This window comes from Sardina pilchardus, chromosome 5 (genome assembly GCF_963854185.1).
Source record: "Sardina pilchardus chromosome 5, fSarPil1.1, whole genome shotgun sequence".
Classification (NCBI taxonomy): domain Eukaryota; kingdom Metazoa; phylum Chordata; class Actinopteri; order Clupeiformes; family Clupeidae; genus Sardina; species Sardina pilchardus.
This window is the reverse complement of record NC_084998.1, coordinates 1,298,680-1,311,680: the sequence shown is the minus strand read 5'-3', so window position 1 is coordinate 1,311,680 and position 13,001 is coordinate 1,298,680. Positions and strand designations below refer to the sequence as shown.

The window sequence follows — 13,001 nt, the reverse complement described above, 5'->3', positions numbered from 1 at the left end:
TAAGATCCACCGAACAGTGAGTTTTATGACTATGTAAACACACAAGCTACCAAATGAAAGACTCTCTTCTTTCACCAGGAAAAAACGGTTTGTTTATATCGTTTTCCGTTCTTTAGTAATCGTCAGTAGAACATGGGTTAGTTTTGCTAAAAACACCTGTTTCTGACCAAAAAATTGAGAAAACAATCTTTTTGTGAAAATCTAATTTTTAACATTAGCGTTTCTGTAGTATGTCAACCACGATTGCACTGTTATCTCGTTAGTCTCTTCAAGGTTGCTAGGGTTTCTGAAGGTCGCTATAGACTCTGAACAGGACAGTAGACTTAGCAAGCTAGCACTAGCAAAGTTGTTGTTAGTCTATATAGCAATATCCAATGTAAATGGATCATACCGTTCACGCGTTTTCCATCCCTGATGTAAGAAGTAAGCATATTTATTCACTGGACCGTGTGCAAACTAGATCCACTGTGGTCGATCTTCAGTGTGTTTGCTTGCTATTATGTCTGCATGTGGCTCTGCAGGCAGATACTAATCATCCAGATGGCACTGCTGCCATCTAGTGGTTTGGATCGCTAGTACAGTCTGTTTACAAGCCTGAAACTCTGCCAGATTGTTCCCAAGCCCACCCATGAGCCCTCCCCATTGAAAAATGCAATTGACGTCTATAGACGTTAAATTGACGTTTAAAGACATCAATGGCAGTGAACTGGTTAGATGAGTGTGGGGGAGGGGGAATGATCGCACAAGACAATTGCTCTTCATGAAGCTGTTACAATGGATAGTGTGTTATGTACTGTAGGCCTAAAGTGCTGCGTCGACATCGGCCGTCTGTAGGTCTATACCGTCTTTAACCTGCATGTTATTAGGGCGGTCTTATGTTGCCCCCCTGCGGTTGCAGTTTTAATTACAAATGCCGCACCTTCGGCATTCCCGATGTGCGGCAAAGAAAGGAGCATTCTCAACCCGTACCATCTGTAGGACATATGGCAAAACATTCCTTGTAAAATCAAATGTGAGCAACATAACTGTATTTAACTGCATCTGATATGCGCCACCTGCCCTGCACATCAAGGGTTAATACTCATCTGTGGCCCAGGCAAAGACCTGCACCAACACAGGAGACTGAATGTTTACTGGAAGACACAAAAACAAGACAGGCAGAGATACACAATAATACATTTATTCTTACCAGATGGTATTTCCAAAGGCTTTATCTTTTTGTATCTCTTTCCCCTTAGGATAGAAAAAAACATTTCTTTCATATATCAGACATTATAAAAACAGTGAACTGTACTATGATCTGAAATATCAAGTATTTTAAAAAACAACAAAAAAAACACTTTGGACCATGCAGTGAGATAATGAAGCTCAAAAGATAAAAACAAAATAAAAAACAATCCGACAACCTCCTAAAATATATTATAATCCAAAATTTGATTTTGCAAAACACCACAGGAGTTGTATATTCAGCATTTCGACAAAGCTATTCAACTACTCAAAAGTTCCTGAATATTTCAGAAATACTCAGCTAATCGAATGTCTTTTTTTTTCCACCTCAGTCCACAGTTTCTTCACTCATTTTTTTCACTCAAAAAACGGAAAACTAACATAAATTGCTACATCAACATAATTCAGAAAAATTAATAATGAATAATTCAACAGTCAAGCCGAGCACACGCCACAGGGCCTTGCTGTCATGCGGCACTAACAGTCTAAAACCTCAGATCAGAAGTCCATGATTCAACAGGATCCAGAGCCTGAGGGGTCTCGGGGACACACCGTCCAGACCTCGATCCTGCCCCTCCGCCCCAACGTCCAGACCTCGATCCTGCCCCTCCACCCCAACGTCGACTTAATCACTTCTTCGTCTTCATCACTTCCTCGTCTTCATCAGGGGCAAAGCTCATTCGTGCTTCTCCACTCCGTTGGGCACTTCCTCTCTCACAGACTCCGCCTCCTCCTTCATCTTCTGCTCCTGCATCCGGCTCCGAGTCGAGTCTGCAACGGGCAGAAACCAGCCAATCAGCAGCCATTATGCACTCAGACTCATCTCAGAAATCAGCCAATCAGCAGCCATTATGCACTCAGACTCATCTCAGAAACCAGCCAATCAGCAGCCATTATGCACTCAGACTCATAGTGTGGTGTGGTGTGTGGTGTGTGGTGTGTGGTGTGTGGTGTGTGGTGTGGCGTGGTGTGTGGTGTGGTGTGGCGTGGCGTGGCTTGTGTGGTGTGTGGTGTGTGGTGTGTGGTGTGTGGTGTGGTGTGGTGTGGTGTGGTGTGTGGCGTGGCGTGGTGTGGTGGCATAGCAGGGCTGGCAAGTTTCATAAAATGGCAAGCGTGAGATGAGTCTGGACAAAATTATTTTTGACTGTCACTCTCAAAGTGTGACACTTGGCAGCTCCGATTGATTATAGCAGCCTTACAACAGTAGGCTACATGTTAACTTGGAAACTCAAGGAGAAACAGCGAATCAACAGTGAACAAAATCTGGCAAGTAAGAGAACGTTTTAAATGTGGGGCTCAGCGCTCAATGCCAAGACCCGCCTTACGTTGCTTCTGATTGGTTTATATTGCATTTTGCCTTCCGTGGTTGGTTAGATTTAGGCACAAAGGACTGATGGATTGGTTATTGTTGTCAGTCAATCAGAGTTGCTCGAACCACAGCAAGGCAAGACAAGGACCAAAGTTTATTATCCTGAAAATAATAATATATACTGAAAGGGGAAAAATAAGCGTGAGAAATGTCAAGTATGGCGTGTTGTGTGAGAATGGGTCAAATTGCGTGACTGTCACACTCAAAGCGAGAGACTCGGCAGCCCTGGCATAGTGATATTCGTAGTGTAGTGTGATGGCATAGTATTACTCACTCATTTCTGTGTAGTGTAATGTGAGTGTAGTGTAATGTAGTGTGGTGTGTAGTGTAGTGGCATAGTAGTACTCACTCATTTCTGTGTAGTGTAGTGTAGTGTAGTGTAGTGTGATGGCATAGTAGTACTCACTCATTTCTGTGTAGTGTAGTGTAGTGTAGTGTAGTGTAGTGTAGCGTAGTGTGATGGCATAGTAGTACTCACTCATTTCTGTGTAGTGTAGTGTGAGTGTAGTGTAGTGTAGCGTAGCGTAGTGTGATTGCATAGTAGTACTCACTCATTTCTGTGTAGTGTAGTGTGAGTGTAGTGTAGTGTAGCGTAGCGTAGTGTGATTGCATAGTAGTACTCACTCATTTCTGTGTAGTGTAGTGTAGTGTAGTGTAGTGTAGTGTAGCGTAGTGTGATGGCATAGTAGTACTCACTCATTTCTGTGAGCTTCTGAATCAATGCTGATCCTCCACTGGGTTTGCTGGGGAGACAAACGGAACCTTTAGTTTTAAACTGCATAACACAGCACATGGAGAAGTATAGAAACACCACACACATTAAAGGTGTATTTAAAACACCACACTCATTAAAGGGTGTATTTGAACTATAGAAACACCACACACATTAAAGGTGTATTTAAAACACCACACACATTAAAGGGTGTATTTGAACTATAGAAACACCACACTCATTAAAGGGTGTATTTGAACTATAGAAACACCACACACATTAAAGGGTGTATTTGAACTATAACTATAGAAACACCACACACATTAAAGGGTGTATTTGAACTATATAAACACCACACACATTAAAGGGTGTATTTGAACTATAGAAACACCACACTCATTAAAGGGTGTATTTGAACTATAGAAACACCACACACATTAAAGGGTGTATTTGAACTATAGAAACACCACACTCATTAAAGGGTGTATTTGAACTATAACTATAGAAACACCACACTCATTAAAGGGTGTATTTGAAACACCACACACATTTAAAGGGTGTATTTGAACTATAGAAACACCACACACATTAAAGGGTGTATTTGAACTATAACTATAGAAACACCACACACATTAAAGGGTGTATTTGAACTATAATGAGTGTGGTGTTTCTATAGTTCAAATACACCCTTTAATGAGTGTGGTGTTTCTAAAGGGTGTATTTGAACTATAACTATAGAAACACCACACTCATTAAAGGGTGTATTTGAACTATAACTATAGAAACACCACACACATTAAAGGGTGTATTTGAACTATAACTATAGAAACACCACACTCATTAAAGGGTGTATTTGAACTATAGAAACACCACACTCATTAAAGGGTGTATTTGAACTATAGAAACACCACACACATTAAAGGGTGTATTTGAACTATAGAAACACCACACACATTAAAGGGTGTATTTGAACTATAGAAACACCACACACATTAAAGGGTGTATTTGAACTATAACTATAGAAACACCACACTCATTAAAGGGTGTATTTGAAACACCACACTCATTAAAGGGTGTATTTGAACTATAGAAACACCACACGTATTAAAGGGTGTATTTGAAACACCACACACATTAAAGGGTGTATTTGAACTATAACTATAGAAACACCACACACATTAAAGGTGTATTTAAAACACCACACACATTAAAGGGTGTATTTGAACTATAGAAACACCACACTCATTAAAGGGTGTATTTGAACTATAACTATAGAAACACCACACACATTAAAGGGTGTATTTGAACTATAGAAACACCACACACATTAAAGGGTGTATTTGGAACACCACACTCATTAAAGGGTGTATTTGAAACACCACACACATTAAAGGGTGTGTTTGAACTATAACTATAGAAACACCACACACATTAAAGGGTGTATTTGAACTATAACTATAGAAACACCACACACATTAAAGGGTGTATTTGAACTATAACTATAGAAACACCACACACATTAAAGGGTGTATTTGAACTATAACTATAGAAACACCACACACATTAAAGGGTGTATTTGAACTATAGAAACACCACACACATTAAAGGGTGTATTTGGAACACCACACTCATTAAAGGGTGTATTTGAAACACCACACACATTAAAGGGTGTATTTGAACTATAACTATCCACAAGTTTCCTGGGGTGGTTGCTGGGGAAACGTTTGTGGGCGAAACTTCCGGTGTCGTGTTGCCGCCGCCCGCACCTGAAGACTCAGCTGTGTTTTTAGCTGATCAGCTGGCAGGCTAGCACTAATCACATCGCTGCTGTTGCTGGATACTATTATGGCTTTAAAAAGCTCGGGAACAACGTGTGCCGTTCGCGGATGTACTTACAACCGGACAAAACTAAATAATTGGTTGAAATCGGAGTGTTTTGACCATAAACCAAAAAAGAAAAACGAGTGTTCGTGCCCGAAATGGTACAGCTTCCATCCACTGCCCAATGACGACGACGAAGCTAAACGAAATTGGCTGAAAAACCTCAACTTAAAACATCCTCCGAAATATTGCTATGTCTGTTCGTTTCACTTTGTGGACAAAACCCCAACGGAAGAAAACCCTTACCCAACCCTTTATCTGGGTTATGAGAAGCCACCCGAGAAGAAACGCAGAAGAGTTGTCAGGATCGTTGACAGCGAAGTTGCAACAACAGGTAGGCCTAGCTTGACTGCTAAATATTTTTTATTAGGCTACGGTAGCATACAGTAGGCTATACTCACGGTAAAAAGCATTCTTGATTTTCGGCACTTAAACATGTTTGAAGTTATAATAATTAACTGGTTGATTAGCTAGCTTGAAAATGTTAAATGACATGGTATACGAAATAATGATTTATGTAGACTAAATCAATGTGTTGGCTATCCTAACTTTCATCCTTAATTCATAAATGATCAAATCATCATGTCATAGGTGAGTGGTTAGAGTACTGGCCTACTGAGTGTCAGCTGACACAGGGGGCACAGGGAATAAAAACATTGACTAGATGCAGTATGCTGTTAGTGTACACCAATGCAATGCCCTCATCCAATTATCTCCATCTGTCTCCATCTTATTATTTGCAGACCAAGCTGATGTTATGGATTTAGAGCAGCCTCAGACCTTCAAGGATGCCCAAACACAGTGGATGGACCCAGCTGTGGAGGACCATACCTACTCTAAAGGATCCATCATCACATGTAACATGGCCATCACACCTGCCCCTGCCCCTCTGTCCATTGCAGACGTTACACTGAAAGGTGATACAGACTGTCTGCTTTACACGGGGATTACTCTGCTAGTGTTCAACACTCTTGTTTCCTGTATACAAGGTTTTGCGCCCCAGTCATCAACAATGCCAGTTCAAGACCAAGTTTTGTTGACACTTATGAAGCTCAGACAGAACTTTGTTCTGGCTGACTTAGCGAGGCGCTTTGAAATATCAGCCAGTCAGGTCAGTAAAACAATTAAGCATTGGCTAGATGTCCTTGCTGAGCACACCAAAGATCTCATTCCATGGATGCCCCGTGACACAATCAGATCAACGATGCCACAGGTTTTTCTGCAACATTTCCCTGATGTAACTTGTATCATTGACTGCACAGAGAGTGTTCTGCAAAAAGCCAAAAACCTAAACTCGCGCTCAGAGTCTTACAGCCATTACTATGCAAGTAACACTGTTAAATACCTTGTTGCCATTGCTCCATCAGGGATGGTGATGTTTATTTCAGAGGCTTTTGGTGGAAAGTGTAGTGACAGGTATATTACACAGAACTCAGGGTTTCTCGATAATTTACGTCCTGGTGATGTGGTGATGGGGGACCGTGGGTTCACAATTAGAGATCTTGTTGAGGAAAGGAGGGTAAGGCTAGTCATACCTGCGTTTACACGCAAACAAAGCCAATTGACTCATGAACAAGTGACTCAGATGAGACGGATAGCAAATGTACGCATTCATGTGGAACGGGCTATCCGGCGTCTCAAAGTGTACAAGATCCTGTCACAAACTGTGCCAATAAGCTTAGTTCCTAAAATTGATAACATACTTCAGATTTGTGCAGCTCTCGTGAATCTGAGAGGAGAGCTTATCTCCAGCAAGTAATGTCTTACATAGTCTTACACAACATCTTGTATATGAATACATTTATTTATTTCTATTAATGAATTGTTATATTACTTAAGTAAAGTTGTATTTGTACTGCAAATGTATTTGAACCATTGTTTGCATCTCACAAAGTGAGACATTACCAAGTGATTAATTACAAAGTTGGAGGTACTTGGGGCAGAGATGTAGTTTCTTTCCTCCAAAATCATCAGCCAACCTGGGAAGCATATGTTGAAAATAAAATGTTTCCAGTTGCTCTACTTGTTTGTCAGTGTAATCTTTGTCGAATGGAATGTCCAGTTCTAAATGCTCCTTTGGTGTCCAGACAACCAGTTTGCAGCTCTGTAGACCTAAGCACACCATAGCCACTTGCGTCTAAAATAATAGAAAATACATTTAATTGGTACCAAATTATGCATATTAGCTCACATTATATTGTTATCTCTTGTAATAATGCTGCTATACATCTTGCCCTTGAAAACAATCCAGTTTACCTGAAGGTAGTATCCAGCTCTTCCATTTGGACAAATGAGGTACTTTCAATCATCCAAGATTTTGATGTCACCATTTGGCCGAGTGAGAAGTTCTTCAAGAGACATCTGACTCTTGAAGGGGCACTTGATCTCGAGAAGTTTTGTCCCATCAAGGATACCATCTGGACTGGCTGCCAACCAGGGGTGGTCAGGATGCACCACAAGGCCTCTGTTGTGCACGGCATGCCCTCTGCTCTCAAGTAGCGTGATGACCCGCACTTCATTTTCAGAGCCATATTTTGTGGCCGCGTTCCCAGTGAAGGTGGGGTACATGTGCTCATTAAGAAATTTTTGGGGGTCTGTGGTGTGTCGTTTGGGAACTCGTTTCACTGTGCTTGCAGTTAGACGCAGTCTCCTAGCATCATGCCACACCTGTGACCTACTCTGGGTTTTTGTTTCTATCTCCAATGTAGAAAGTTGATTGGGGGATAAAGCAATGTAGGATTGGTAAAACGCTGAACACTTCTTACATGTTAGACGTGTACTATGATCAGTGTGATTCTCAATTCTGATTTCTGAATTTTGGTTTGGCTCTGTACTGTTCTCTGCATCCGCTCTGTAAGCAAGCTGAATAAGACCATTAGTTTGGAGCTGATAGAGTGGGGCCATTACTGAGGAGTTGATGTGTGTTCGGAAATCCTCATGGTTTCTGAAGAGTCGGGGAGATGGCGTGGAATTGGTTTGTTCTTGCCGTGGTGGGTGGGGATATGTGTCCTGGGGTCTATGGCGCCTAAAATTTATATGTTTTGCCTTTACCAGACCTACATTCTTCTTTGCACCACTATTCCATTTCCTTTGCACATCAGTGCATGCTGTCCCTGTCTCACCTTGCCTGACTGCATTCTCAACCTACAAGAAGGAACGGTTTCACACTTTCTAATCACATCCTAAACCAACTTCTATGCTCTAAGTAGTCTTATAGCTAGTGTCTCAAAATCAGTATTTCACCAAATGATCTTACTTACAACCAGGGATGTAGTAGTAAATTAAGAGGTGGGTAAACTATAAATTCTGTGATCTCGGAGAGGTGGACTGCGTCATGCGCAGGCAAGGCGCATGACGCGCAAGGCATTCAGCATTCGTGTTTGATGATGGTGGAGGTTATTGTCTAATGTTTATATCAATACCAGTGGTAGGCTATTAAATGGTTCCTATAGCATGATGAGTGCATATATTGTGAATGTGGATAATACAGGGGTTTTTTCAATGGTAAAAGTTGCAATTAGTGAATAAACTCTTTTGAGAGGTGGATAAACTCTAATAAGAGGTGGATAAACTATTTCTGAAATTGCGTTTGGCCTCCACTACATCCCTGCTTACAACTGAGCAACGATGTCATCGTTTGACAGCTGTCATGGGGTGTAATAGCCTACGTGTTGTAACGCACGTTCTTGCTCAAGGCTCGCTTGTAAGTACAGAAAAGCTTTGAACTGTGTAGAATAAATGTTTTTTTGAACTACGTAGCATATTTTGTGCAAATTGTTGCTCATCTTAATAGTGTTAAGGAAGTAAATAGATGCTGCATAACGGATAGCTATAATCTCTTTTAGGCTGATGCTAATCGTTTTTGTGTAGCCTACAGTTTCATTAGAAGGCGGCAAGGCGTAGTAAGAAAACGGGAAAACAAGGGCGTGTTTTTGATTTTCTGTTTATTTTACTGTATGTCTTACAAGAATGGAAATCAACTGAATCGAAGATTAAAGTAAAAGTTCAAATATTTCTGCATTGGACTTTCAGTCTTTGCTACCCTGTCTAGCTAGTTGGGGACGAAGGCAGAGCTTGAGACACTAGCTTAAGCTTGCAATAGACTCACATCACATCATTATCATATGAGAAATTAAAACAAACGTCCCCTTGTTACAGTAGACTTTTGGCTTATACAAACCTAACACTTTTACACATTTACAAGATCATGTTACTCTCGTTGTACTATTACTAACCTTCCATAGTATTGCTGCAGCATGACTGCATGATCTGCCCTGCAATACATGAACAGCCTGCTGTCTGTATCACTCCTGTCCTCGATACCAATACCCAGGCCTTATGATGGGTTGCTTTAAGGCTCTGACTTGGCTCTATATCAGCTTTCAAGTAGACTAGGTCTTCTGTCATCTCTTTTAGCCACACTCGCCCGACTTTCTCGCTGTGTAAATACTGGTAAGCTTCGGAGCTTTTTAGGTTCATCATTGCCTTACCATCGCAAGACACAGACTCAACAAAGTACGAAAAAATGCTGCTGTAAGTTATCCTTGGCCATTTTTTTACTTCGTCTTCCCATCCAGTTACGGCGGAGGGCAAAGGTATATTTATAATGCCGTTTTTTAACTCGGTGAGGTTGTGTTCCCACATTGTAGCAGCTAGCCTAATGAATGAATGACAGACGGTGATTGTTTACATCGATCTAGTAGCAACCGGAAGCGAAGCCCACAATTCGCGCAAAGCATCACGGGGCGGCGGAAACTTGTGGATAGAAACACCACACTCATTAAAGGGTGTATTTGAAACACCACACACATTAAAGGGTGTATTTGAACTATAGAAACACCACACACATTAAAGGGTGTATTTGAACTATAACTATAGAAACACCACACACATTAAAGGGTGTATTTGAACTATAACTATAGAAACACCACACACATTAAAGGGTGTATTTGAACCATAGAAACACCACACACATTAAAGGGTGTATTTGAACTATAGAAACACCACACTCATTAAAGGGTGTATTTGAACTATAGAAACACCACACTCATTTAAAGGGTGTATTTGAACTATAACTATAGAAACACCACACACATTAAAGGGTGTATTTGAACTATAGAAACACCACACTCATTAAAGGGTGTATTTGAACTATAGAAACACCACACTCATGTGTATTTGAGGGCAAAAAAGCTCTGATTCTGCAAATATCTGTAGCTAAAACAACAGAATAAAAAACGCTTTGGCTGGGGTGGTCACAGTTGCCAACAGATGTTGAAGCCCTTATGCAGCAGTGCAATAGCTCCACGACACTCCAGCACTTTAACAGACGTGCTAGGCTAGTGACAGACACTAGCTTTAGCCTCCTCACTAAATCTGAGGCTATGGTTTCTACGTATACAAGGCATTTGGTCTCTGCATTTATCCCATCCGTGAGTGAACACACAGTGAGGAAGCACTACACTAACCGGGAGCCGTGAGCTGCCTTGCTACAGCTTGAGCAGTGAGGGGTTAGGTGCCTTGTTCAAGGGCACTTCAGGTCGTGGATGTGAGAGAGCAGTGCTCAACCACTTCCCCCGCCCACATCTTTTTCCTACTGGTCAGGGTTTGAACCGGCATCCCTTCGGTTACAAGTCCGAAGCCCTAACCAGTAGGCCACAGCTGCCCCATATCGCTTCAATCGACATGCTGGTCAAGTGACAGACACTAGCTGTAGCCTCGTCACTAGCGCTCTAACAGACGTGCTAATCACAGAGCTGTGGCCTCGTCACTAGCGCTCTAACAGACGTGCTAATCACCGAGCTGTAGCCTCGTCACTAGCTAGCGCTCTAACAGACGTGCTAATCACCGAGCTGTAGCCTGGTCACTAGCACTCTAACAGACGTGCTAATCACCGAGCTGTAGCCTCCTCACTAGCACACTTGCCCTCCATGCCTGGGCCTGTTGCGCTCATGGATTGGGATTGAGATTATGATTGAGGAGGTGTACACATATTGAGATTGAGCAGGTGTGCACATGGGCCTGTTGCGCTCATGGATTGGGATTGAGCAGGTGTGCACATGGGCCTGTTGCGCTAATGGATTGGGATTGAGATTAAGATTGAGCAGGTGTGCACATGGGCCTGTTGCGCTCATGGATTGGGATTGAGATTAAGATTGAGCAGAAGTGTACAGGTGTGCAGGTGGCCTACCTGCCGTCCGGCTCGTCCTGCCCCTCGGTGTCGAAGCGCAGCCTCTTCAGCGGTTTGGGCCCGCCGGCGCCATCTGCCCGCCTCTTCAGCGTCCACTCGCTGCTCTTCACCATCTCGTTAATCCTCTGGAACCGCTCAGAGTTCTGCAGGAGAACGGGGAACGCAGAACAGTTCCGGGTGAATACACCAGATCTCCTAGGGTTCTAAAAGTGTCTACACATGTATTTCAGTGATTGATACATATCAATAAAATAATTCAATGGAATAATTAAGCATAATGTCCTGCATTGCAAATATATTTGCTATGTGTATTATACAGTTTATTGACATATATCCAACATAATGCCTTACCCCAAATGATTTATACATCCAACATAATGCCTTACTCCAAATGATTTATATATCCAACATAATGCCTTACCCCAAATTATTGACATATATCCAACATAATGCCTTACCCCAAATGATTTATATATCCAACATAATGCCTATAGGCACTGTATATCCAACATAATGCCTATAGGCGCTGTTTATCCAACATAATGCCTATAGGCGCTGTATATCCAACATAATGCCTATAGGCACTGTATATCCAACATAATGCCTATAGGCACTGTATATATCCAACATGATGCCTATAGGCGCTGTATATCCAACATGTATATCATAATATAACATAATGCCTTACCCCAAATGACTCTCCGAGTGATATGAGGATCCTGTGGAAAGGAGAGTGGAGAAGATGAGCAAAGGTGACTAATTGCCCTCAGTCGCAGTGCTGTATGAACATCACACTGCAGTCACAATATGAGCACTTGGACTAGCGTATGAGAGCACAACATGAACACTTGGACTAGCGTGTGAGAGCACAATGAGCACTTGGACTAGCGTGTGAGAGCACAATGAGCACTTGGACTAGCGTATGAGAGCACAATAGCATATGAGAACACAATATGAGCACTGGGACTAGCGTGTGAGAGCACAATAGCGTATGAGAACACAATATGAGCACTTGGACTAACGTATGACTAGCGTGTGAGAGCACAGTATGAGCACTTATGGTGCGTTCAAATTCTCAAATATATGCAAACGTTTGCAAACAGTATTCCATTAGCCTTGAGTTTTTGCAGAACGGTTGCGATTGCAAACAATCCCAAACAGTCTGAGGAGGTAGGTCTCCACGAACATACAGTGGACCTGGACGTGAGTTTGATGAAGGCAACAATGCAATTACTGTTAGAATGCAACAATGCAATTACCGTTAGAATGGAATGTTGCCACCAAATTATTCAAATTGAACTGTTCGAAGAAAACAACACTTGGAGTAGCGTACGAGAGCAACACATGAACACAGTAGTACTGTAGTAACACAGTAGTAGCGTACGAGGAGAACAGTAGCGTAGGAGGGGAACAGTAGCGTAGGAGGGGAACAGTAGCGTAGGAGGGGAACAGTAGCGTAGGAGAGCAGCAGTAGCGTAGGAGGGGAACAGTAGCGTACAAGGAGAACAGTAGCGTACGAGGGAACAGTAGCGTACGAGGGGAACAGTAGCGTAGGAGGGGAACAGTAGCGTAGGAGGGGAACAGTAGCGTACGAGGAGAACAGTAGCGTAGGAGGAGAACAG

The 13,001-nt window shown here is 42.1% G+C and overlaps 2 protein-coding genes across 6 annotated transcripts in view; one reads left to right on the top strand and one right to left on the bottom strand.

Annotated features, from left to right (window-relative positions):
* Positions 1-1,164: 1,164 nt before the first annotated feature.
* The window catches only part of rb1 (retinoblastoma 1), a 64,156-nt gene continuing 52,319 nt past the window's right edge, over positions 1,165-13,001 (bottom strand). For 3 of the 5 annotated variants that reach the window (XM_062535900.1, XM_062535901.1, XM_062535903.1), the window contains 4 exons: positions 12,068-12,098; positions 11,380-11,522; positions 3,293-3,339; positions 1,165-1,998 (listed from right to left, as the gene is read on the bottom strand). In XM_062535900.1, the coding sequence (XP_062391884.1) occupies positions 1,904-1,998; positions 3,293-3,339; positions 11,380-11,522; positions 12,068-12,098 (316 nt within the window). In that variant the 3' untranslated portion in view covers positions 1,165-1,903. The remainder of the gene's footprint in view (positions 1,999-3,292; positions 3,340-11,379; positions 11,523-12,067; positions 12,099-13,001) is intronic. The other 2 variants (XR_009939133.1, XR_009939132.1) reach the window with 2 other exon arrangements.
* si:dkey-56d12.4 (uncharacterized protein LOC799220 homolog) lies at positions 5,012-7,356 on the top strand. The gene is made up of 2 exons (XM_062535908.1): positions 5,012-5,523; positions 5,933-7,356. Exons 1-2 carry the CDS (start codon positions 5,154-5,156, stop codon positions 6,946-6,948), a joined length of 1,386 nt encoding a protein of 461 aa, XP_062391892.1. The 5' UTR covers positions 5,012-5,153; the 3' UTR covers positions 6,949-7,356.

Bases quoted from the DNA above. Each gene is read 5' to 3' on its own strand.
- si:dkey-56d12.4 (XM_062535908.1), top strand. From the start codon at position 5,154: ATGGCTTTAAAAAGCTCGGGAACAACGTGTGCCGTTCGCGGATGTACT. The intron at 5,524-5,932 runs GTAGGCCTAGCT...TATTATTTGCAG, and splicing joins CAGCGAAGTTGCAACAACAG to ACCAAGCTGATGTTATGGAT.